The sequence below is a fragment of the Oreochromis niloticus genome, linkage group LG5, assembly GCF_001858045.2.
Source record: "Oreochromis niloticus isolate F11D_XX linkage group LG5, O_niloticus_UMD_NMBU, whole genome shotgun sequence".
Taxonomy (NCBI): domain Eukaryota; kingdom Metazoa; phylum Chordata; class Actinopteri; order Cichliformes; family Cichlidae; genus Oreochromis; species Oreochromis niloticus.
The window spans coordinates 17,408,728-17,435,760 of NC_031970.2; the positions used below are offsets into that span (position 1 = coordinate 17,408,728).

Here is a 27,033-nt window from a genome sequence, read left to right on the forward strand (position 1 = left end):
AATCACAGACAAGGCTACCTGGGAGCAATGAATACATGTCCTTCAGACTCAAAAGTGTTTGGCAGCAGTGACTCAAAATCTGCAACAGAAAGGGGAAGATTATCCAGGAAGAGCAGTGGGCAGAGCAGTGGGGAGTTGTGGGTAAACAGCAGCTGTTCTTCAGAGGTGCGGGGACGCAGAAGGGAGTTTACCATAGCAACACTGAGGTATCATGGGAACACTAGCGTTAGCCAATATGGTGCCTAAAAAGGAACCTGACTCTCAATGGAAGACCGTTTTACTTTCAGAAGCACTCACACTTTTGGTTTCTGGTTTGTTAGTTTGCCGGTAAACATTTTCTGATTGTGTCGGGTTTCAATCTAACATATTTGGGATGTCGGAGAACTGACTTGACTTGTCAGGAAGCGAGTTCTCAGACAGGTTATCCACGGTGAGTGCTTTTAGATCAGGCAGGCATCAACATGGCCAACTATTGCAGGGGGAGGTGGGTGAAGGTCCTGATGGAAGTGGTCACCCCTCAGACTGGCAGGAGAGAGGACTCGGAGAGACACATAATCAGAGGAAATGCATTGCATTGTGAAGGGCATGTCAAAAGGGCAACTTCAGTGAATCTATCACAGACAAAACAGAACACAAATATCAACCAGCAGGTGAGTCTGCGATGAATCCGACATGTCATTTTCTCATTAAGTCGTGACCTGCAACTGTGTCCAGAAGAGGAATTAAATATTCATTTGAAGAGTTAAAATAGAGTGCCCAGGTAGTTTTCCGCCCACAATGCCATGCACATCCGGGGTCAGGTTTATTGAGGAAGCGTTGGGCCGTGCCCCTGGCAGTCTGAGGGGTGAGGAGGGAGGGAGACAAGCTGATGGAGATAGGGGGTACAGAGGGACGACATAGAAGTGAGGTGCCATGCCGAGTGGCACCCTGACACCTGACAACATGGGAGGACCTGAGAGGGCAGGACACAGCTCAGACTGTAGGTCTGCAGTCTGCAAGCTGCAATGCTCCCAGCCGTGAGATACTGCTGCAGCTAACAAACAGTGTATTTATATATAGATGCCTTCATGACTTCAACATATCCCTATTATACTGTAAAAAAAATGCCATCACTATCGATAGCTGATATATTATTATAGCTAGTAACTTGCACAGACTTACACTGAATAATTACAGATCTTTTAGTAGGGCTCGATGTGCCCAAATAACAGTAGATATTCCACAAAATGTATACATATTTTTTTAATTAATTAAATATCTATCAATACGTCAGTCTTAGTGTTAGATGCTTATAGTGTTAAGACGTTTATAAACTACACTGTAAGAAAAAGACGGAAAGAGAAGAAGAAGAGAGCCAAAGAGAAATGGAGAAGGTGAGGAAGAGAAAAATGGGGGAAAGAGAGAAATGTAGTCAAAGCAAATGAAGTAGAAGAGAGAGGCAGAGGAAAGAAGGTAGACAACGTGTTTGGAGCTATCTACAAAAGGAAAAGGACTGAGGTGCAGGGAGCAAAAGACAAGTTTTAACAGAAAACATGAATATCTGTCTGTTTGTTTAATTATTTATTTATTTCTGATTCTGGAGCAGTGGATATGAGAGAAGGTGGTCGAGGTTGGGGACTGGAGGAGCCACTGTGAGAGATGTGGGATCTGAGCTGCAGCAAGAGAGTGAGAAGGAAGAGGAGGAAGGAGGGATTAGAGGAGAAAGTGGAGGAGAAAAAAAGAGGGAAAGGGGAGGAAATCCTGAAGGCAAGACGGGCAGGAACAGAGGCAAGCAGGCTAGGATGGGTGAGGGAAGGGAGGGAGGGGGTCAGCGGGAGGAGGTTTAGGATGAGAGGTGTAGGAAAGGGGAGGAAGCGGTAGGGAGTAGGAAGTAGAGGTAGGGAACGTGGACCAATATGGAGTATACTTGCCCTTGGTGTATGACACTGTGTGGATCCATCAGAGAAGGAGTGAGCAAGAAAAGAAACAGGGGATCGGGTGGGAAGGGAGGATCACAGACAATATTTTATTCAATTACTGTTTGAATAAAAATATTGTTTTCTTGAAAAAAAAGAAACCAATTAAAGTCAAACAAGACAAGAGAGAAAAAAGAAATGAAGAGCAAACATCTTATTTGCAAGAGCAAACGAGGAAACGGAAACCAACGGAAGAAAGGAAAAACAAAACAAAACATGACAATCTAGGAAAAGAAAAAAAACAGCAAAGACAAACCAGTAATTATGAGCGATAACCATGGGGAAAAAATCAAATGCACCAGGAAAAGAGGGAAGTAATGGGGTCTGGACAAAGAAAGAATGAGAGAGACAACACGTGTCCCCATTCAGACCCACAGAAAACCCAAACTCCCACAGTTGACAAGCCAGTATCCCAGGCCATGTGGGAGTTTATCAGTCGAATGATTCCAAAGCTGAGAAACATCTCACACAGTTTAACAAAAAAATCAAATCAAATCAAAAATAACACACATAACACAAGGAAAAGTTCCCAAAATTATTTAAAAAATCATCATAAGGAGTGAAAAGCATGCATGTTTTCACAGTTTTCCATCACATCAAATACTTTGAACACAGACGCTTCAGAATCATTACTTGGTGGAAGAAGAGGCGAGAGCATTTGGCAAAAAAAATAATAGCACAAAGGTCACCATTATTTTCACCTGAGTAACACAGTAAAACCACAGCTTTCACCTTTCTGTCAGTTCAGTTGTTTTTTTTCTTCAGCCAGTGTGAAGAAAAAACATCACCGTTTTTACAGCACAGCATGAAGACAGGAGGGAACGGGGGCAGAAGAGGAGTCGGGGGGACTCAGGAATGATCCTGCCTATCAGAGAGCATAGATAGAGCGAAGACAAGGAGTGAAGGAGGGGGAGGGGGGGGGACTGGGCAGGTGCCTCCGCTCGGACACTCTCTATGATGATGTTGAAGACCCGGGACAGAGGACTGAACCAGAGCGTAAAGGTCATATTGGGCAGAGAGCAGAGAGGCAAGAGAGACAGAGTAGTAGAGACAGAGAGTGAAGGATGTTGGGTATACCCAAGAGTACTTACACTGCACCTGGAGGATCTGGTCACTTAGATTGGCCTTGATGTGGTTCTCACTATATGTAGGCAGTACCAACCCTAGACTGAGGTGACAAGATCCAGAAAAACAGGAACATTTAATCCAAGATTATGTTAGAAGTCACAAATACACAAAATACAGGCCAATATGTTTTTTACTGCACGCCTGGTTTGCTTTTCCTTATTTTCTGTTCTCAAAAAAATCAAGTCTGTGCATATGCAAGAAATACCGATATAAGATTTTTAAGGCTGATACAAGTATTTGGTGATTTAAAGTTCCAATATTCTGATATACTGGCCGATATTTTTCTTTTAAGACACACAAAATCTAAAAAATAAATTTTCCTAGCATCTTTTACCTGCATCTAGTTATTTAACGATCAGCATTTATAGCTAATATTGATGATAATATCGACCTGCCAATAAATTGGTAAGGCTCTAATGCTCAAACGGACAGCTCTTTGTACTGTCAAATACACAACTCTAGGTTTGAGTAAAACAGCGCCATCTGCTGTGTTCAACCCTTCTGTTAGAGAGGGGTAGCCAATCGAAAGAAAGGAGCGGAAAGAGCTGAAATGACTTGTTTCAGACAGTGGATGGGGCTGTTAAAGGTAAATAAGGATTAACTTTGAATCATCCAAAGCTACTTTGGTGTACTCCATGATTAAAAATATAGAGTTGGAAACCAGCATCATAATCAAATTCACATACTGGCTGGAAATTGTGAATTTGCTGTATTTCTTGAGTCAAACTGAGGCAGCTAATGGGAGTTTTGACACTATAGACTGTTGGCAATGATAACAATTACCATTAAACCTGTGGCCAACTTTCTTAAGGGAAATCACTAGTTTAGCTGATGAAGATCCACTACATTCACCAGCCAGTTGCTTTCTTTGTTTATTGTTTATTTAAATTCCCCTTAATCTATAAAAAAGATGGAACAATCCTTCCTGGGCTCCACACAAATAATAATTACATTATAATATAAAATCTCACATAATCAAATAAGATAATAAAATCCAAGACATAAAAAAGAAAAACAATAAATAAAGAACAATTAAACTAATAATAATCATACCACCAAGTACCCCTGCATTGTATGAAATGCTAATGACACAAGAAATACAGGAAGCATTTGTCTGCTGAGTGGCTCTGAGCAGTTTGTGTACAATCAGTTCATCAAAGCTTTTTCTCCGGGAAACAGCTGCCGTCTGAAGCTACAAGGTAAACGCAGTAAGAGTGACCCTAAACAATAAAGATGGAAAAAATAGAAAACACCTCATAGAGCCTGATTTTTATCCAATACTAGTGAGGCCACTGTGAAAGTACCGTCACTTTTACCCTGCAATACATCATCATCAAGACATCACAGGTCATAAATTGTACAAACAGTCATCGCCGAAAGCAGAATTTAAACGGGACAGAGATGTCCCATTTCTTGATCTTTGTTGCCACGCAAGCCTAAAATAGAAGTCTTCACAGATATAATAGGAAGAGATTAAAAATCAAGTTGTGACAATATCTGTGGCTCACAACAGAAAAAAATTCTATGAGCCTTGAACTGCACAATGTAGGATACACTACTGTGCAGAGCTTTGGATGTCGGGTTATTTGAGTTTCACACAGATTCTTAAATACACTGGAATATCCGTTTGAGTTGGATATTAATAGGACTGTGCAGCGAAAGCCTCATATGCACTCTGCCAGGACTAGGCACGCAGCCAGCAGACGTAATAAAAAACACAAATCAGGCATTTGTAGGACTACCGAATGTCATAAACTGTAATTTGCAGAGTGTTGCCTAGAGGAAATGTCATTATGATGCAACTTCAAATGTTCAACCGAGTTTTGAGATGAGTAAACTAAGCAGTTAATTTACGCTACTCCTGAGAAATGTTAGAAAAGATAGAAAAAGAAGTGGCTTTTTAATTTTTAGTCAAATTCATTAGCGAGCTGCCATTAATGCAGGGAAGCTACTGTTCACAAACATTCATAGGTAGAAGCTGTCAAGCAGATAGCTGAGACTTGTGACTCAACACTCGTGAATTTAAAGTGTAAAATCTGGACTTCACTCACAGGTTCAAGTTGTGCCATCTTTTTCTCTGACGGTCAGGTGATGCATGTTTGCATTTCCAACCTACCTGTAATCTGTCCCCTCCACAGGGGTCCACGTGTACGTCCGCACAGCCTCGTCAATGTACCTCTGTTGGCAACCACAAAAAGACAGCGATAGGTAACCTTCACACCTCCTCACATAATCGGAGAGAAACAACAGACACTAAACAAACTGAGCGCTTCAAATTCATTACAACACCATTCAGGAAGGTGCTACTTTGGATCATGATTGAGTTTCATATATTGATGACTTGCCTCATCAACTGATTTAATGAGCGTCTTGATTTTCCTTTGCCCTGATTTGCCATCAATCATCTGTCGGCGGATCTGAAAGGCAAGCGAAACACAGAGGCTGTGGCGTGAGTGTGCATAGTGAAGGACAAAAACGGTTGAAAACAAGTGACAGTTAAAAGGTTAAATGTAACACAAATTGCATGAAACACAGGTGGTGACAGTCAGGGTACTGCAGGGGAATAGTTCTGCACCTCCTCTTTGTTGCTGTCTTGCAGTTCTGCATCCAAAAAGTCCAGAGTGACGGGCTCCCTGAAGTTAATGATCTGCACAGAGAGAGAAAGCAGTGGAAGATGGACAAGAGGGTGAACGTCAGTCAGCAGGAATAATGTCCAAAATTTAACAACGACAACTCTTTAGATGCACAGAAGTGTTAATAACTGGGTTTACCTTAGGCCGAAGGTTGGGATGCAGCAGTACATAACCATTTGGATCGATGGCAAAGGTATAGCCATTAGCTCCAAGCTGCACAGCACAAAAGAGAATGGTGAAATTATTCAAAAACCACACATATCTGAAAGTAACACGAGACATCTTCAGCGACATGCTCACTCTGTATGTAGGTGTCTTCTTTTTGATTTCGTTGATTGCAATGTCTACTCCCATGACTCCAAGGATGAGCTGGTTCTGTATGCAGAAGACATAAAGCAATTATAAGCATTTTATCCACAGCTCCTGCTAGCATCAGAGAATCACACAGGGCTGGTAGCTGTGCCGTGAGCGTGCTAAGAACATCTCTATGCCATCTCTGACTTATCACTTTGTGCGCAATCTGATTAGCACATATTTTCACAGTCTATCTTAAACTGAGTCGGTTTGCCGCTTTAAGCCTTTGTGATAAGCTCAGAGTAAATACTTTGGTCATGGATACTGAAAGCTGGATGCATCTATGGATGTTAGTAGATAGTACAGATGAGTTGCTGTGATGTCTGTCGTCACCTCAGGGGGGAGGTGTTGCATAGAAGAGCAGCTGGGCGGACGCCGTTACAAATGATTGATGATGGTCAACAACAAGAAATAAAACCTCAAATCCTTCTGCTCCTCCAACTTGTGTCTGTTTTTAGTAACTTTATAGCCCTACCTGCCTGGATAGATGTAAAAAAAACCACCCGAACATTATATTTAGTAAATAATAATGATAAAGTGCAAAAGCTCAGCTATTTTAAGGTCACATCCTATGTTGCAGTGTTGCTTTTACCTGAGAGCTTGCAGTATCAGCAGTGAGGTTGAAGACTGGCATTGTTCCGGTGATGACAAGGCCCAAACCCTGATAAAACACATAGAAATCCAATTAATTGCATCCTTAAAGCACATGTCCATATAGATGACAACAAAAATATGAAGAACACTGTTTACCAGGGGCAAACGCAAGAGGTGGCCAGATGGGTGACTAATGCCACCATAAACCAAGGTATGGACACCCCACATAAATGACGTCGTAGCCCCTTTTTTTGTTTGTTTTGCAAAATTGCATTTCTTTCTCAATGTTGTTGCCACATGAATTCTTTTAACGGCAAACTCATGTTTTCAGGAACATGAGTCCTGAGTTCCAACATATCTGGAACGCAGCGTGTTTCTACATACCAGTCATGCCCAAATTAGTAAATGATAAGATCTCCCACCCCAACAGGTTGTGGCAGATGGCTGATCTTCCCTGAGAAAACTTCTGTCAGAGGTTTCTTCCTATGAAAAACAGGACTTTTTCTTTCCCCCTGTCGCCAAGTGCCTGCTCACAGGTGGTTAAATCCTGTGATTTGATGCTATATAAATAAAACTACTGGTACAGTGAAATGGAATTGAATTGAATAAAAGTGACCTAACGATTTACAGCGATTTGCAAAAAAACGCAAATAAACCGCTTCATGTGCCAGCCAATGAAAGTGCCCCCTACTTTAAAAATAGTATGACTTCACCACTGCTTTATACTGTCAGTGTATCAACTCCTAGCCTATACGTGCACAGGATATGCTTATAAATTCATTATGATTATAAATTCTTGCTTACCAGTGCATCCTGGTAGACATTTGTCCACTGCACCTGCTTGGCTTTAGTCCCGGCGAGCACCATCGGACGGCCCAGGACATCCAGGTACTCCTGCAACAACAAAACCACACATGCTACTATGACTGCCTACAGTATTCACACATAATCAAACAGCCATTTATAGTGCGTGTCATGTACTGCCATTAAAGCAGAGAACTTGAAGAGCCTTCCGACATTCATCTGTCATAAAACTACAAGACCCTGACCGGCCTCGTCTCTATCACCACATAAAGCAGCGGGCCACCAGCAGCAGCCGCGTCCCGGTCCTGCCGAGCCATAAAGCCTCCAGTCCTGAGCCGCTCAAGGCCGTTTTTCATCATTATGAAGGAGCTATTAAAAACACATTAAGGGTGTCAATGGCACGACGTGCAACCACGCCATTTTCCCAGAGGCTTTCCTGTCAATGCTAGGAATGTGATAGTGTCCCACAGCAATTGTGAGTAGAGGTGAGGGGTTAAGTCTACTAGTAATACATCATATTCATTATTTTCTTTTGCCGTCCGAAGCCACCTCAAACAAAAACTGGGATGTCTTCTTTGAAAACAACTGATTGATCTGTGTCTGTTAGCAGATGCTTAACTGGTTAAAAAGTGACCTTATGACATAGGAAAGAAATGGATGCCAGAAATATAATCTCACAGAGACCAGAAGAAGAAGGCAAAACTGAGGTATAATTAAAACTAACTGTATACTTCTGCCATAATAGCTTCTTTTTCCCCGAGTATCCTACTCAGCAGTTAGTGAGCCATAAAGTCATGTATCACCACAATATAATTAAATGTAAGAGGATCAGCAAAAAAAAACAAACAAAAAACCCCCCAGCAGGTCTTCTGGGTTAAATGTTAATTTAACAGTTTGCACATAGCGACAAATTTCCATCCATTCAGCAGCGAAAGGGGAAATGTTATCGCAAATGTCTGACCCCTGACACCATCTACCCTTGAAACACAAAAGGCGTGACCTGTATAAGCACGCAGCTATTTCAGCATCGTGCTTTTGACCATTTGTTTTCCAGCGTCTGAACAGTAAGGTGCTGACAAGCATAACCTATTCTATTATTAGCTCAATAAAAGTCCGGTTTAATGCGCCACAGGGAGATATTCCATCAGGACAGTGACAGCCAGACCTTTTCACGGGATAAAGAGGGGAAATTTTCTGCCCGGCTACAACAATCTGGGAAACATAAAAAGTCAGCAACTGGAGATATGTGGACCCCCCCCTCCCCCCACAAATGCAGACAGTGAACTCACCAGTCTGGTCACACAGAAGCCAAACATCCAAACTAATGCCTGCACTGTTATTGTTGCTCCACTGAGATCCCATACAAAGAAGCCAGGATATATAAGTCAAAGTATTTTCAACTATTCATTCATAAAAGTATGACTCAGGATGGTGGGTATAATAATAATTTTTTGCCTTCTGTAGTCCATCTGCTATTTGAATAGTACCATCATATTTAAGCAAGACTATGCAATGAGTGTGTGATACTGAAGGGCAGACGGTGGTTAAATAACATCTGGCCCCAGTGTGTCTTCTGGGCTTGCACAGAAAGCTGTAGTCACCCACCTTCAGAAAACCTATTAGAGTAAGTGGCGGTTCTCAGAATATAAATATGCCAGAGTTAATGGAACAGCTGACAGTCTATTCTAGGGCCTGATCACTCACCGGGACTGGGGGTGGGTGGGAAGCGGAGCATAGGGGAGGAGGAGTTTGGAGCAGCTCCCCCACCACCAAACAATGGAGTCAATTTCTCCAGCTAGAATGAGGTTATCCCGAGGGCCTCTCGAAGCCCAAAGTGCCTTAAGCAAATGTGCATGTGTGCGTGCATGGGGTGGGCAGGGGACATCTGCGGGCCTTCTACTTTACTTAGCGTTCAGGTATGTTCTCATGGAAAGACCACATTTGTTATCGGTACATCTAAACTCGTGTCACTTCCAATTTATTGCCATCCAGCTGTGCTTTCTTCTGTTCCTGAGGAACACTTGAAAGCAAAGCTACAGTGTAATTATCATCAAAGCCAGCATGGGAGAAAAGTAAACTAAGTTCTTCATTTAAAATATCCTTTTGTGGACTTTTGAGTCCATAAAAGGATTTGGAGAGTCAGTAGCGGAATTATATAATTAACCTACAAAATAATCAGGTGAAGTTCTGAGAGAAAATATGCATCTAATTTAAAGTACAGCTAAAGTACAGATATTTCTGGAAATCTGTATGTATAACGATTTGCATCCCTTTGCTGTGGCAGACTGTCTTCTTTTGGCAAACTTCTGCACAAGGTGGATCAGCAAAAGGCATTTGATCAAATTTCCAAATCAAATTTTAGGGTAGGATATCTTACAAGGAGCTAGATTGGTTCCTTTCATCTGGTAGGATGTTTTTAAGCAATGTTCTGAATTTGCACAGCTTTTTATCTGCCAAATAAACATCTGCTGCTTTAAGCAACTTAAACTCAACAGGCGTGTGACCAGCCACACACGCTAAGGCTAGCAGTCAAATTATAGGATAAGAATGACTTTCATTGTTAATGTTTTAGTAGCATTTTTCTTTTAACATCAGAAACAGGCTTTCACATTACTGTTTTCTTCTTCTTTCATTTGCTCCCTTTAGGGAACACCACAGCAGATCATCTGCCTCCTTCTTACCCTCTTCCTGGCATCCTCCACTGTTGCACCAACCCTCTTCATATTGTCATTCACTACATCCAGGAATTTTCCATGATATTCCTTAAAATTCTTACAAAAAGATCTTTTGTGTTCCTAATGTCAAAGATGGGGAAGAATCAACAGCCTGTAGAAGTGCTGCCATTACTAACTTTGAATTTCAAAAGTAGTATTCCCAACACCATTTTGCAACAAACACAAACTCTTACCTGAGTGTTGATCCTGATGGCTCCAATTGATGGAATTTCAAAGTAGTAACCTGAAGATTAAGAGGAGAGAATTAATGCACTATCTCCACGCCGAGCTCGCATCCAGTCTGCTTCACGGAGCAGCCGGTGTCATACATATATTTTCAAAAATTAAACAGTCACAGTGTGCAGTAAAGTGATCCATTAAAGATTGGAGTCTAATCTCTTCATGTTATGAGGCACATTTAATAACATCATCTTCAGCTGATGATGTTGGGCACTGCAGGCATGGAGGAGCCTGTGGCCACTGACCCTTTCAGACTGTGTTGCAGGATGTAAATGTGGTGGCTCATTGGGAATGCTGAGCCCACGGCTCTGCTTCTGCTGATTAGGAATGGAGGAGAATGCCCGACTGGGTCAATAACCACGCTGCTCCCCAAGTTATTAAAGCCATGAATGTTTATACAAAGAGCTGCGAAATGGAGGCAGCATCCCCAGAATGTTAAAAGGTGGAGATAACTTTCATTATTTTGATACATTATGCGCTTTTTTCACTCGCCTGGTCTGTGTTGAAATTTGTCTCCTGTGTCTCTTTCATTAGCGCACGTGCTCATCCGTACACATCTCTGCACCCTCACACTGAGGTTCACATGTGCACACACGCAGGGCACAGCTATTTGTTACTGCTCTGTTAATAACAGCCATTGTCCAAGTGATTTCTGACTGTGTGCCAGGGAAGTGGTTATGGAGCAAAGCACCGCAAGAGGTGAAAAAAGGAAAATGTGTGCAGTGACTAAAATGTAAATCTCCACTCTGCGCTGCAGGTTCAGTGAAGATTTTCAGTTATGGACTTTATCAATCATTTATTTTCTTTACCTAAAATTCAGTTTTCCTCAAACTCCTTCTTCACATTTAGGAAGTAATTTGGGTCTCTGTTAAACAAATACAGTGCTTGGTGATAACACACTTTTAATAGAATAGATTTATTCCCCTGCCATAAAAAATAAGAACATGTAAATGTTTTAGAAATGTGTCAAAAACTTATTTAAAATGAAATTCACTGAACTGAGTTTGTGTTTTTACACACAAATTTGAGCTGGTATATTGGAGTGGTCAGAAATTACTCAAGCATAACATTCAATCACTCAAACTAATTTTTCTGTTCAGGAATCCGAGTAAATAACTGTAATTTGGCATCTTAGTAAAAAATAAATAGTGCGCTTTTCTATTCATTTATTTTAATATTATTATTATTGTGCTTTTTTAAATCGTGAATTTCAAAAATCATGTATTACAACAATAATTCAACAATAATTTGATTTTAACATGTGCTTGTGCATAATGTGGAATTAACAATCAGAGAAAAATACAAAAATGATTTTGTTAAATACCAGTAATGTAAATTTAGGGCAGCTGTGACATTTAAAACCTTATGTTTAGTCATGGACTAATACATTTTTAAAGTACTGGAGTCTAAAAAAATCATATACACTGATTATCAAATACATATCAAGCTTTTCTATTAAAGATAACTTTGTGCTTTCTATAAAGTCTTCCTCAGCACATTCAAACATTTTCAGTGGACTCGAGGTCTGAACTCTGGTGGCCAATCCATGGGTGAAATTATGTCTCTCTCACACTTTGACCCTGATGAATCCTGGTTTTGTTCTCCTGGAATATATCCATCAGGGAAGAAAAAGAATCCATTGATGGCAAAAACCTGGTTATTCATTATAGTTTGCGATCACAATCATTCGAGACATTTTTCCAGCCGTCCTCAAGGATGATGCTTCACAGTATCTTTCCAGATTTCAATAATTCCCCAGACAGTTCTTAACCCGGTTTTGTAGTTTCAGTAATGCCCTTAGATGTTTTCTTTGCTTCATCCAGGCTAATAATGTGAAGCTTCCAAAATGGAGTAACATCTTTCCAATCTGCCTTCCAACATATTTAAGTAATGAGAAGTTACTCACTGCATCAGTTAAATAACCCAAACTGTTGCCAGTCCAAACATATTAACCACTGCAGTAATTATCCAATGGAAGGCTCGTCTTCTCCTCCTGTTTTCTCAGTTAAATTGAGGTGGTGACTTCTTTTGGGCCTGATAGTTTTTACTGTGGAGTGTAAAGAAGAATGCATTCTCCTCCTCAGAAGAACAGAATGAACAGCTTTCTGATGACATCCAGTTTCCTTAACGCTTTTACTGAGACAAAGTATTTAAACTGAAGTTTACCCAGTAAACCCGTGCACCTAATTTCATGGTGTAATTGATTTTACCTCTCTTGGTGGTGGGCATTATGATTTGTGGAATATTGTACTTCTAACTTTGGATTAAATTCAACACTTTTGTGGGAGTATTAGGATCACCCACGCGGCATGTGACGTTTGCTGTTTTTATCCTCGACTCCACCTGTTCTTTGGAGATAACTTTCTTTTCTGTTTTGGATTTTGTTACACTGTGTGAGAGCATGCCGAAATGGTCCCATTGTCCTCAGAGTCACAGAGAGGTTGCTTTCTTCTTAGAATGGGACTGCAGCTCAAGTGAGGCAACAGCTAGCATCTTCAAGTGCCCTAGTTGTGCATGTTTGTGCTTGATGGTGTGCATTAATGTGGTTTGTTGAATGTGTGTGTGTGTGTGTCATGGGTGAAGGGTTAGGGCCTGGAAGTGTCAGGGAGCTAGCTCTGCTGGAGTGAGATACCAAAGAGTAATAAGTACTGAAGATACGAGAGGACAGCTCCATTGAGGCCTGTGTGTCAACACTATTGTCTTATGCCAGCATAGACTTTAGTAGCATGGTAATCACTACAGTCATGAACAGAAGAGAGCTTGTTGGCACAGAGGCATAATCCTGGACTTTCCCCAGCCTGACAGGGAGATGGCATGGTAATCATCCTGCTACCAGACTCCTCCTGCTAATTAATAACAACTTCTGGGGAGATACTTCTGAAGCACTTGGCTTCACTGGCAATAAGCTAATCGGCACACAACTAAAGCCCCCATAAAGGAGCAGTTTCAGATAAATCACAACACTGAAAAACAAAACGAAATCAAACCACAACAGGCCGAAAGAGAAGTGGGTTAAAAACATAAGAGTGAGCTCGACAACAACAGCAAACTAGGCTGGAGACAAATGAGCTAAGTCAAGATGAGATGCATGAAGACAAAGTAGCTCACAGGAAGACCAGCTGAGTCATGTGGGCTGTCAGACTGTGGGTCAGAGGCAGAGCTGCCTGTTTGCTGGGTTATTTCAGGGCTGCTGATCTCAGCATCATATGCCAGAAGACATTATTTTAAAGCAACTCAACAACAGATGGAAGGTCTTAATACCTTTCTCTGTCTGAAAGCTTTGAACCTGTTTTATTTCAGAGCACAGTGAGCATCAAGACGGGTGTGGTTGGGTTTGGATGTGAAGTCGCACTGTCCTGGTGGACACCTTTTTATCACTGCTGCAAGGTAACAGGTTAAATCAACAGGGTCTAAAAAATAAAAGTGACAAAGTGTGATTACAAAGTTGCACTGTCATACTGAACTTATAGTCTCCTGGGGCAATGCTCTAGCTCTTAGTATTTTTGGATTGTTTCAAGTATTTCCCATCAAAACAGTGATGCATTAACTTTTCCAATTCTGGGAATTGGAGGGAGTCAAATCTACCAAGATGCTACTGGTTCTGGTGAAAAAAACTCCAGATTTTCAATCTGCTGGGTGTTCAGCTCCTGTGAGTTTTTGTTTCCTCAGACGTCAGTGGATGTTACAGCAGAACTCTGTGTTGACAGTCTGACCCTGCGGGAAAAGTTCAAGGTGCACAACCCCGTGAAGCACTCTCGGAATTGAATACTGCGACCGATTTAGCTGAAAACTGCCTTTTTATAAATGTCACCTCCTCTACATCTCTGGGCTATAGCTAGAGATCCAGCTCCCATCAGCAATGATGATCCCTGCCAAAATTGGCTCAGTTTGATGTAAAAGTTGGAAGTTTGTTAAGTGCTGGTGGTCAGAAAGTGACTCTTAAGATGCTATCTATAAATATCAGGTATGGGTTTTAATTACTTTGGGTGAAGTAGCCGAATTTTGTGTATAACAAAAAAATGTATAACAAAACTGACCACGGTCTAGGACAACATTAATAACGTTAATCTCATTAATTAAACCAGTTATTCTTAAAAAACTGAATATTTACTTGACTAATTCATCTTTTAACTAATTAAGGAACAACAACACAAGTCAGTGCACCCTTCCTTACTGAAATGTCATCCTTGAAATATTTTCTGATGATTTCTGGGCATGCATGATATCAGTCTGGCACAAATCCTATGTTCGGCCATTATTCACAGATGTTTCTTTTCAGATCCTCTTTGCTGCAGGGGTTACACTTTAAGTTCTCCAGATGTGGGTGTTCTGTTGGATTCACGTCAGAGGACATACTTGGCTAAGTCATAGTTCACTTTTCTTGAAAAAAACAAAAAACAAACAAAAAATGTGTGATTGTTTGTGTTTCTTGCCAAGCTTCTTGACACTACGAGGCCACTCTTTATTCTGCATTTGAGCGAGCTCGCTTTGCAAATGTCACCTCCTCTAAACCTCTGGCATTAATGCAGACCCATATCAACATGCTCCCACCTCCATGTTTCAAGGTCAGACCTCTGCAGTCACTCTGGCATTCCTTGCCAGGTCCACACCAAACACTGAAATCCAGACAAATGGCTTTTTGCTTCATCTGAATAAAGAATGTGTTGCTCGTACCCACCAGGCTTTCTTTTGTAAGGCGTAATTGCGCAATTTTGTGCCCTCTCATGAAGAAAAGTCCTTTCCTTATTGGTTTGAGGACTGCCACAGTGGACCCTTACAAAAATCTGTTGTTCCAATTTAAGGTTGTGAAAATTGCTAATTGTACACCAACGCACTCCTGAGGTCAGCCGACAAGCTTTCAGGGGTTTACGTCTTCAGGCAGTTTGTATTTCATTATCCCAGGACAAAAGAGGGAAAGAAAGAAAGTCGTGCGGAGTTTTCTTTTAAAATCTTGTGAAATCCAAAAACTGTGAACAGCATGTGTAATAACTTTTGTAACAGAAGTCACAGATAAACAGACTTTTGGTGCAATGGTACTTGTATAGCACTTTTCCACTCTAGTTGAGCACTCAAAGCCTTTTTACTATAAGCCTTATTCACCCATTCATACAAGTGCCTTTTTCTATGCCTAAGTGCTTTAAAGCTATTCACACGCTCACACTCTGATGGGTGTATCGGGGAAAATCAGGGTTCAATATCTTCTCCAAGAACACTTCTACATGCAGACTAGAGGGACCAAACCACCAAGCAGACCTCCTAAACCGATGCTGGTATTTTCAATGCTGTCTCTCTATTCTATTTTAAACTAAAAGCTAAAAAACTCCCTCACTTTACTTCATAGAAAAAAACAGAATTGAAATTAATGTAAGGTAATACAACTTTGACAGTTTCATTATAATACAAGGGTTTCTATACATAATACACCAAATTTATTTTCTGAATTTTAGTTTAACAGTAAGAAGTATCGCCTCACAACATGAAAAGTTCAGACTTCCGCACAGTCTCATTCCCTGTAGATGTTCTGTTTAGACATGTTAGCTCTTTGGCAAGAACAACACTCTAATTATTCTAAAAAAGATAATTTAACACACTTTTCATATAACTTTAAGCAATAACTTTACAGAGGCATTCTTTATTTTGAATTGTGCTGCAAACAAGTGGACACAGCCTATCTGTATGAATAATTCCAGCATGGGAGTTCTGAAAAATAAATTAGTCATGCTAAATTTAGCTATTTTCTTGCTTTTTTTTACACTTCCCCCCTCAGAATGACTCGACTAAGACAATGTCATTCATCAGGGTCCACAAGTGTTCTAATAAATAGCATTATATTGATTCGAGGGCATGTGGTGGATGTATAATCACAGCACTCCATGTGTTTTCAAGCACACATCAAGTATGTAAATGCTTACACTGTGATTAATGGGCGACACAAAGCATTCCCTTTTCTTAGACTTTGCATACAAATATGAACTTATCCACTTACCTTTATTGGCGCATGCTATCCACTGCAAAGGGGTGACATCGTAGTTATGCTGGCCAACAGAGAAAGTGAAAACACGAACCTGATTGACGAAAACAACAGATAAAGGAGACGAATCACATCAAGGAAATTCATATATATATAAAAAAGTAACTGACAATAATCCAGAAACTTACTTACTGGCAATAAAGTCACCATCATGCACGTAAACTTCAACTATACTGACTGACCTCACAAATATCTCCAACAGTAGACGGCAGTGATACAGAAGTGAAACTGCAGATTAATCCTATATGACAGCATTTGTCATGAAGGAACCGCAGACTAATGAATACTGGTAGAACTATGAAATCAGGAAAATGAAGGGTGGAAGTGACAACAAGCTACTAGTGGAGTATCTACTGGCTGTAATATTACAGGCTCTGATGATAAAGTGGCTAATTAGTCAGCAGGTCAGAGCTGTTAACACCAGCAGCTAAACAACAAAAGAGACAAACTAAGAAGGAAGGAATGAGAGAGGGGAGCGAGTTGAAGAAAGACTAAGGAGATTTTTTTTTAAAAAAACCAAAAACAAATGGGAGTGAAGAAGCTTGGAGAGCACTTTATGTGCACAGATTGGAGGGCTTGGCATGTCTGACTGTCTAGCTAAAAGGTCTGTTTATGCTATATTCAGACAATGTCAGCAGAAAACAATGGAAACAGGGAGAGAAAAGGCAGTTTCTGGAGATGCGTGATCTCTTGGGCTGAACAGATAACATCCTCATAGGGACAAACTCACTGTTTTGTTGGGCCAGTTGTACTTCTCAAAGATTTCCTGTGCGCGATCCTCCCCGCCATCTGTAAACATCATTATCATCTTATTGCAGTTGGCCCTTGGGGCATTGCTCTCCTGTGGCACAAGAAACAAAATGAGAAGGAGCGAGCAAAGAAATAAAGGGAAGCAAGGCAGCGAGACGTGCTAAAAAATGCAGCAGTAAAGGGGCAAGATACTAAAACATATCCACTGTATGATCCCAGTGAAATAATTACAAGTACTTAATTAGCTTTAGTTATTTTACCGTTAACAAACAACAAAATGAATACAAAGTGCTAAGTAATTGGTTAATAATTGGTCTTTAAACCATATATTTGAGCTGCTAGATATTGTAAAGCTGGAAATGAGGTTTATAAAAAGTTGTAAATGGTTATTAAACAGTTTAACACTGATGGGATAGTATATTACCAGGGGTGTAAATCACAAGACTGTGGACCTGGGCGCTGCGGTTTGTGTTTCTTTCGCTCTTTAATTTCATTTTCACTCATTTTTTGGTTGAGTTTCAACCACTAAAGCTACTTGATTAAGTTCTGGAAAAGATTGTGGTTTAGTTTAAAACAGTCCCCTTCTCAAAGTCAAACTATAAAGGACACTTCAACATATCAAATCATTAACCTGACTAAGAGTCCATATGTGATCAAATCAGATCAGTACTCGTATCTATTATTTCTTTCCTCTTCATGTCTTAATTCTTCTATAATTTTTTCTTTTTTTCCTTCATCTGTTTTAAAAAACCCTCCTCTAATCCACTCATTGTTTTACTGAAACATTTATAGATTTCTTACTTGGCAGCCAAAGGCTTCTTCACATTAGCGTAATTTTAGAATTGCATCTCAAGTATACAACCTTATTCTAGCATTAAATCTGCTTGTCTCGAAAACATTTTCGCTGGCATTATAGTCCCCGCCACCCTCCCGCACTGCAGCTGTCATTGATATGCAGACCAGCAGCAAGTCAATCTGACAAGATTCTAATAAAGACAAATAATATTGCGACAATTACATATTTTTATTGTGCTTTTGTCCCCAATCACGGCAGTGAGTCAGACACAGACAGCGATTAAAAGGGGCCTTTTTATTTCTCATTCTGCCGGCAAAAGGGAAGTTGTGAGGGTGGGGGTATGGAGGGGAGCTCACTTGGCTCCATGCCTCCGAGCCCACCAGAGGAATATAAAGTGTCTGTGGCTGATATCCTCTGGGCTGCGCTCATCAATCATCCCATCAGAGCCCATTAGGGTGGCAGCCTCCTAAAATACACAGCAGCATACGGAGCTGAGGCAGCACCTGTGTCGGGAGCACGTGGATCCCTGCTGCTGACAGACCTCGCCACGGTGCTGGCTGCTGAAAAAGCTAGCGTCACTCCATTGCTACCGCAGTTATAATCAGACTTGCCTTCAACACTGACAGCCCTCTGGAAATGTCTTACGCAAACCTCAGCCACTCACTGTCAGCTTTGTGTTATCACTGTAAATTCTGTTTTATTAATTGGATTAGACAGCAACGTCAGCCACAGACAAACAACGCGCTCGAGGATCGCCTTTCCCTGAAAGGCTTGTTGGCTCTTACATTGAGAAGCTGTTCAAAGGCGAATGTGAAGCCAGATTTGTAATCTGTGGTCCCCTTGGCTTGCATACGCATGACGGCTTCCTTGAAGATCTTCTTGTTACGAACGTTGGCCTGGACCAAAGTCCTGAAGCAATCAACTACAAAAACGGCTTTTTCATTGAACTGGAAGGAGACATAAGAAGAACTGAATCATTTGCCCATTTAAAAAACAGTTGTAAAAGTGCACATTTCTATGTAACATATGCATGTGTGCACAGTTTATGGAGACAGGATGCAGACGTGGGTGTGTGCAGATGTAAGCTACCCTGCTCCTGGCTGGCAGTAAACACTGGTAATTACAACTTTCCACACCAAGAACAGGTGCACCTGAAACGCCAGTGCATTACACTGAACAGAAACCCAGCCAAGGTAATATAATCTGTCTCATCTCATCTACCAAATTAGCCTAAACCTGTGTATATGCATGTGATCGTGCTTGTGTGTGTGGCATCTCTGCGCGCTATTAGCAGCATGTTTGTAATAGCATGTTTCAAATGATGTTTCTTCTCGAAGGTCAGCTTCAGAATCAATGAATGTTTTCAGGACAGATTGATGTAAACTACTACATGAGAGAAAAGATGGCATTTTGATTAGGTCGGTATCATGTCATATTTAAACTGGCAGACAAAGACAGAAAGAATTACAATGCTGCTTCTTCAAATGTTAGGGAAAGCAGAATCTGCGCCATATGATCAAGACAAAATTAATCAGGTCACATGTGCTAATACATTGCCATGTATTGTTATAACTAATTATACAAGCCCTTACAAGTGAAACCAGATGATTACTTTTGGTTAATTTGTATTTTTTTTAATGCATTTTGGGTTTGGAAGGAATTCAGAGCAAATTTTTCTAAGCCCACACTTTTTTTTATTTTATAAGGGGAAAATCAGATGCTTTCCCACCCAGATTACCATGCTCATTTATTGCTCTTAGAGCTGGGATTTAGAGGCATACAGTGGCTAAGAGCAATGGATTATGAGGGATTACTGAAGGGAGTCGACAAACAGAGCCACCACACCGAGCACAAGGACGCGTTTCTGTGCGTGTGTGTGTGTTTATGTGTTATCTGCCCTGCAATATAGAATAACATTAAGATTCCCCTACACATTAGTCTCAATAGAAAACTTGGTAACAAGTAGAGTAAAAGAGGCAGACGGCCACAATCCTACAGGGACAGCAGTGAGGGAGGACAAGCAGACAATGTAATGAGGGAAGAGAATGGTTTCCACAACAACTGGGAGCTGAATGACCAGCTTACTAACTCCCTGCTTGAGTACCACCTGCTTAATGAGTGCCACAAATATTTGTGTTGATGTTGTTTCCAGAAGAGATTTGTATTTGTGTTCACTGCAAATGTGGTCTGCAAGCTTCCACTTACACTAGCCACATTCACATAGTCATCATCTGATAGAGTGTCTAGCATCTCCACTACGGAGGTCTTCATGAGCTTCAGAGTGAGTCCGCTGACGCTTCCACTCCTGCAGAAAAGAAGCAATGAAGCACTTGCACGCTCAGTTATAGACAGACGTTTTTATTTTTATTTTTGTTCATGTCTACTTTTTAAATCAAAATTGTGGGTTATACTCAGAAAATCACTCGATATTTGGACATGTATTCAATAAATGACATGCATATTTAGGAATAAGACCAACACAAAATTAATTAAAGCTAAAAAAGGAGAATATGAATCTTCCTTTATGTTTGGCCTTTTGTCAGACCAACAGGTGGCACTAGCACCCTTTGAAGGAGGCACACACTCATACCAGAAGAAAAAAAAAGGTTAAAAGAGAAGTGAGACACTCACACATCCACAATGATGACCATGTCCTTTGGAGACGATGCACCTTGGATATACCTGGACAAAGGGAGACAAAGAATGGGCTTTAATTTGTTCCCGTAATCTTTGAAAATTGCACTTTAAAAAGAAGCCAAAGTCACAATGAGCTGAGCCATCATAATATGGAGCAACCACGGCTGAGCCCACTTAAGCTACAGAATACTGAAAAGGCTTATGTGCTTAGAAGAGTTAATAAGTTGTTATATACTTCAGTGTTGGCTACAGCTTCTGCGAGTCGACTTCAACACAGATAGTCCTCTTTGCCGAACAACAATGCCCACTCTAAATAATTACTGTGTGAGACAAAGTAATTACTAGTTTACAGACTAAGTGTATAATAACACATTTAGTACAACGGGCTGTACTGATCTGCACACCCCGCTTTTAAGATGGCACTTTTAAAAAGACCCGTGAAAAATAAAAATGTATTCAGTACAATATCACCAGAAGATTGACTCAATTATTAATTAGTACCAGTAGCCGAGTTACTATTTTTACAAGGGCTAGGGATTTCTGTTTTGATATTTTTGTTTTTGATATTTAGTTTACTTTCTACATAAATGAGCAAGTTTCTTGTTGTTCTTTTATTTTTAAATTGATATCAGTCAGGTCACCATAAGCTGTGCTGGAGACATGCTGAGATTGCAGGAGTCTTTAATTTCAAGTAGACTTTAGATGAAATCACACTTTGTGTCACTAAATCCCAACAGCATAAAATTTTCCAAGACAATTTCTTTTTGTAGTGCTAGTAATCGTGCAGCTTTCATTGATAATTATTTCAACAAATAATTGTAGGAATCACGTGGAAAATACATCTTTATTTATCCTGTTATGCTATTGTGACTCATGGAGTCTACCGTGCAATATATTTAGTCACTTGAAATTTACTGTAAAGGAGCAGCCTGAGTAGTGTTGACCTGCTCAGTGGAGAGCCTGTGCTGAGCTAAGTGCTGTCAGTAAAAGAAGATAGCTGATGTTCTGTTCCTTTGATGACTCATCAGTTGGGCGTCAAACCACATTATTTACTCTGGCAGGCCCTTTGTTTTTTATTTTTATTTATTTATTGGGGGTGGGGGGTGCACAAGCTGCTTAAGACCATTGTGCTTCATCTGCAAAGCAACTTCTAAAATAGGGCTTTTCTGATGTGTGCGTCTGCCACGACACAAGCCCACAAGGCAGACGCAGCAGTGAGCTAGCTGCCCAGACAACTTGCATCCTGGAAGAGGCGCGCACATAACATCTGTCCAGTGTTGATAGAGGATGACATACAGAAGGAAATCTGAAATCCCCTCAGTCTCTTCCAGCGGCAATTAAATTCACATTTACCACTGATGCAAAGAGAGCTGAGATTGATGGACATTATATGCTTTTCTGTGGAGCGCTGGAACGAGGGAAGCGGTGGGGGTTGGAGTGGTGGGTGGGGGTGGGGTGGGGGTGGGGGGGTTCAAATGTGAGTACTAGTTTGACATTCTGGGAAGCGAGCAGGCGAGCAGTTAGCAGCCGTCTTCGGTAGAGTAATCATCAGGGGTCTCTTTCTGCTGATAATCAGCCATTCCGCTGAGTGTGGAGAGAAGCCAGCTGCCTGTGGGCCAGAGAGGCTCTTTTCTTATGCTCGGCCAAGCTGATATGGAGGTAGAGCAGCGGAGCCTCGGTAGGCCTCGCCACAAGTCTCAGTGCTCCCGTTCACTGGCAGGCGCCACTTCAACCTGCAGAATGACCTCTGACCCATTCTGCAGTGACAACTACCCAGCACGGTGCCTGGGCTCCTCTAATCCACATTAAGACACGATCTGGACCTTACTCTGCAACCCCCCAGATGGAACCAGGGCAATGTACCAGCACTGCCTCCCGTGAGGTCGATTAACTGAGCATGCCCAGAGTGAGCATAGGCAAAATGTATGCATGCGTAAAAGAGAGAGTGAGTGAGAGAGAGGGAGAGAGAGAGGAGCAGGAGGAGGGAGAAACCAATTATTTTCAATAATAAAGAATGCCACATCAAAGGTAGAACTTCCACAGCTCTCCACAAGTGTGTGGCGTATGAAATCAGGTCTGGAACCATGAGGCATGCTGGCATGCATGACTTTTATCAATTTAATTACAGAAATCTTAATTTGAGGCAGAGAGAGAGAGGGGGGGGGGGGGGGGGCTGAGACTCCACCACTTTCTTTTGAGCGGAAGGGGTTTGTGAAAGCGATCATCGATGCAGGACCGAAACTCGGTCAGAATGTGGCCCACGTCTCCAGTCCCTCAGGCTCATGGATGGAGACACCCCGTCTGGAGATTGAACGAGGGTCATTTGGTGACGGCTGATGCCCACAGACCTACTGCAGGATTTCATTAACTTCTGTGGTCAGTCTATTTCTCATAGAGGAGAATAGTCTTTCAATGGGTCTTGGAGTTATTTTGAAAGGGGCTAAATGTTAATTGTAATGCAACGCAGACCTCTATTACTTAGTCATTATAGGTCATCTTCAGCTGCACCGATATAAAATCTCTCAATGGAAAACCGTGCGAGTTCTGGACCTAAAACATGGCGAGAAAATATTACTTTCAAGCAGATCGTTTCTCTCTAACTGTGAGAGAGGCAGCATTGATCAGCAGTAATGGGGTTTAAGAAGAATGTGCACGCAGTGATAGAGTAAGGAAGAGTAACACATGAGCAAGGATAGCGTCACTCAACACTGGAGCTATAGTGCTGCCATGGCTGATCTTCCACAAAGATTGTCTTAGTGTATCAGCACTCCTCTCTTTCTCAGCCTTTCCAGTGCCTGAAGTACAAATGAATTTTCTCTATGCCTCTGAGCAGAGAGCAACAGGATCAGAGAGAGTGCAATGGAGTCAAGAATTTTCAGTCTCCGGGCTGATACGCCGTTCTACTGTTCTGACAGATAAAAATCATAAATCGAGGCCGGTATTACTATATAATTCTCCACATTTTGACTCATGGATCCAGATGTGTTGTTTCTGCATGGATTCCAGTCAGTAATTACCTCTCAGCTTCTGCCCACTGATGCCATTCTTTCCCTGTCATTACCCAGTCTCCTGCGTGCCAAGGCCAGGTGACAAGCAGATGGGCCTGGCTGGTGCTGAACGGAGCCTTGTCGCCCATTCTGTCCCCCGGCGACAGGACCGTCAGCCAGCAGACACAACATCTCGGCCTGTGTCCTATCTGTCCATTCTCTTTTGGTTATGGTCAATATTTTACCACAGACAATGACCCATCAGAAATTGTGATAGAGGGTATTTTACTACAATATTTCACATGACGAGGTGTCAGTTCTTGTTTACCCTGTGAACAGCTCGTTACAGAAGATAAACTAATGTGAAAGGTCTCCTTCTGAGTCCACCTCTTAGGCCCAAATTTAATTCAGCCTGTTCATTACACCTGTCCATTGCATCTAGGTTGCTAAGTGAAATATTACACCTCATAAAATATTAAATATCATATAGAAATGGCTACTAGGCATGCAAGGATCACTGTATGGTGGTAATAGACCATTTAGTGTGACTTGTGAAGAACAAGACATTATGTAAACATGAAAAAATGATTAATAAAAGGGATTTTGCACCTTGTTACATCCCTTTATTTTGAAATCACTACTCTACCTTATAATGCTGCTGGAAAATGAATCTTTTTGACTGTTAGTTGGACAAAACAATTAATGGGCTGACATTACCTCCGAGAACACGTGAAGAGCAATTACTTCTAGTTGTCGACGTCTTGTTGAATAAAATATTCATCAAAAGCAGAAACCCAAAATTAATCAGTAAGGAAATAATCACTAGAGCAGTCGTTTAGGAAAGCATGCATGACATGTGACATAATAGCTAATTGTAACTGCAGAGGTTTAGCTGGCTAGTATTGATTTTAACACCCATAATCACACAACACACATCATGTACTCTACATAATTGCATCCATACACTCACAGATATCTAAAATCAAGACACAGCCTGATTTGTGCGTGCAGCAGACATGTGCTCTTTACACTGAGGTGGAAGGAGGTATTGCTCTAAGTGATAAATAAATCAAAAAGAAATGCATTACACAAGCAATGAACACAATGACATATTCTATGTTGCGGTGATTGTGTTTTGCTCCTTTTGTAACAGTCTAGTAAAGGGAGTCTCATTGGAATTCATGAAATAGTTTTATCAAGGCACCACGTTGTAAAATCAATACATTAACTGTGCCGGGGGGGGGCGGGCGTGTATGTGTGTATAACTCTCTCTCTCTCTCATTTTGGTGAATGCACCCTGACCCATTCACCAAAATGCTGTGCATTACATTTAAATTGGAGGAATCATCTTCTACATACATTTCAGAAACATGCAGATACATATAACACGATCCATGGAGTGGGGAAAAAAAAAGGTTTTCTGTATTGTTGAAGCACATATTAACCGCACTGTGCTGATAATGAGCTGCATGCATACATACATACTCTGTATAATGAAACTGACACTACAAAATGTGAGTTTTCTTCACAGCGATACGCTTGATAAGCATGCATCATATAAAATAGATATATGGCGAATAACCACAGATTAATGGGAGAATTGTAACGTAGGGAAAGTGTGTTTATGTGTGTGTGTGTGCACGCGCGCGTGTGTGTGTGTCTGCTCCCTTATGTGTGTGGATTTGTGTCGTGCTGATGGGCTTATTATTTTATGGACTGCTGCTCTCTTAGTGCTCCTGTGGATGTGGCAGGCGAATAAAGATTGAATTAAGATAACAATATAGGAGGACAGCGCCCAGAGAGCCTGCAGGAGAAAAAGATGTTGTCTGCCATTTATTTATTCCACTTTCTGTTGATTATTGGAAGTGTTGGCACCCAGATGATTCACGTTTCCATATTTTCGGACATGCCTGTAAATACAGTTTTTTTGTTTTGTTTTTTTCACCACTTTTCAATCTGAAATAAATACTGAATATTGAATTAATCATGCATATTTCTTTATAGTAAAGTTTACCAACCAAGTATCAGCCTGACATTGTTGTTTTAGCAGATGGAATATCTTTTTTTACTGCAAACCGTCTGATAAAAGCTTGCTGCATCACCTTCAGTAGGCCTCTCTTTTGACCCGGCTTCTACCTGAAGTCGGGAGAAAAGAGGGGGCAAAGCCCGGGGATCTATATATATTAGAATTGTGTTTTCGGGAGCTTCAGCTTCGCGGATTGACCGCCATAGTCATAATATTTATAAAGAGGTTAGATTGACTTCTTGAAGAAATCAATATGTGATACAGCCTACATGCTGTTGTGAACCTGGGAGGTAATGGGATCTTTGCAACGCTTGGCTAACAGGACTCCACGCCTGTCTCTGGTTATTTCTTTCTTCGCCTTTCACTTTCCCCATCTCCCTCTCCCTCACTTCAACCTCTGCTTCGCTTCCCTTGATAACAAGTGCAGACATTATAATGGACAAATGTTAATAATTAATGTCAGAGCAATTGGAGACAATTAAGTGTGTTGACTGGACCATTAATTTTCCTGGGGCTGTTGGTAGGGGAACAGAAGGCGAGAAAGACCATCTGTAAAGGAAGGTGGCCCCTCTGTTTTTTAAAATGTATTAATTGATTAAGTTTTTTTTTCACAGAAGACCACCTGGACAGCTCTGGCCAGGTCAGTCATACCACTATCAGTTGCTCCCAGTAAAACTACAGGTCTTACACTACAAAAGAGCTGCTGCTCTTTGATGGGACTCTTCTTATAGACGACATCACTCCTTATATTACTGAAGGATGGTACTGAGATTAGATCTGTGTATTCTCTGGCTTTACTGGTATTTGCAAAGGTGTAGAATCTATAGCATCTTACCGGTATCACAGCATGTGATCTGATTTATGTGTAGGAGGAAAAGAGCCGGTCGGTATGTGAGCAGAAAGTGTGTGTTTGTCATTTTTATTCACTATTTGTGCACATTTTCTAGCCTGCAGGAGGCTCCAATGCCAGTGTATTTACTTTTGGTACACCTCTGTGTTGTGGGTTAGCTGTTGCTGTAAATGAAAGCAATTTAAAGTTATACCTTGCGCAATGTGAGATGAGCACAAAACTACATAGATGAGTATAGTTAAGTCGAGTCACAGTGACTTGACATGAGATGATAGGAAAGTTGAATTTCAGGGCCATAACTGAAAAGCCAGCCACTGCACCATTCGTCATGTAAAATTATAGGCAATTTAAAAACTACTGAGACAACTGGACAGGGATAATTACTGTCATCAAAACTTTCAGATCTAGCATCCGTCCTTTTTGGAACCAAGGCCCAAATGTCGACATTCCTTGAGGTCACTGAAATGGTGACTAGCCAAACAAATCAACAAACTGTGCCATATGTAGCATGGCATCTCTGATTATGCAATGAAT

General features: G+C 41.1%; 1 protein-coding gene across 4 annotated transcripts in view; it reads right to left on the reverse strand.

Annotated features, from left to right (window-relative positions):
* The window catches only part of cacna2d2a (calcium channel, voltage-dependent, alpha 2/delta subunit 2a), a 171,163-nt gene that overhangs the window by 15,106 nt on the left and 129,024 nt on the right, over positions 1–27,033 (reverse strand). For 2 of the 4 annotated variants that reach the window (XM_019359243.2, XM_019359242.2), the window contains 16 exons: positions 20,631–20,681; positions 20,205–20,304; positions 18,785–18,946; positions 17,184–17,294; positions 16,409–16,487; positions 10,377–10,426; positions 7,469–7,558; positions 6,663–6,731; positions 6,017–6,091; positions 5,855–5,929; positions 5,659–5,730; positions 5,429–5,500; positions 5,200–5,261; positions 3,047–3,123; positions 1,911–1,925; positions 19–79 (listed from right to left, as the gene is read on the reverse strand). In XM_019359243.2, the coding sequence (XP_019214788.1) occupies positions 19–79; positions 1,911–1,925; positions 3,047–3,123; positions 5,200–5,261; positions 5,429–5,500; positions 5,659–5,730; positions 5,855–5,929; positions 6,017–6,091; positions 6,663–6,731; positions 7,469–7,558; positions 10,377–10,426; positions 16,409–16,487; positions 17,184–17,294; positions 18,785–18,946; positions 20,205–20,304; positions 20,631–20,681 (1,221 nt within the window). The remainder of the gene's footprint in view (positions 1–18; positions 80–1,910; positions 1,926–3,046; positions 3,124–5,199; positions 5,262–5,428; positions 5,501–5,658; positions 5,731–5,854; positions 5,930–6,016; positions 6,092–6,662; positions 6,732–7,468; positions 7,559–10,376; positions 10,427–16,408; positions 16,488–17,183; positions 17,295–18,784; positions 18,947–20,204; positions 20,305–20,630; positions 20,682–27,033) is intronic. The other 2 variants (XM_005453490.4, XR_002062227.2) reach the window with 2 other exon arrangements.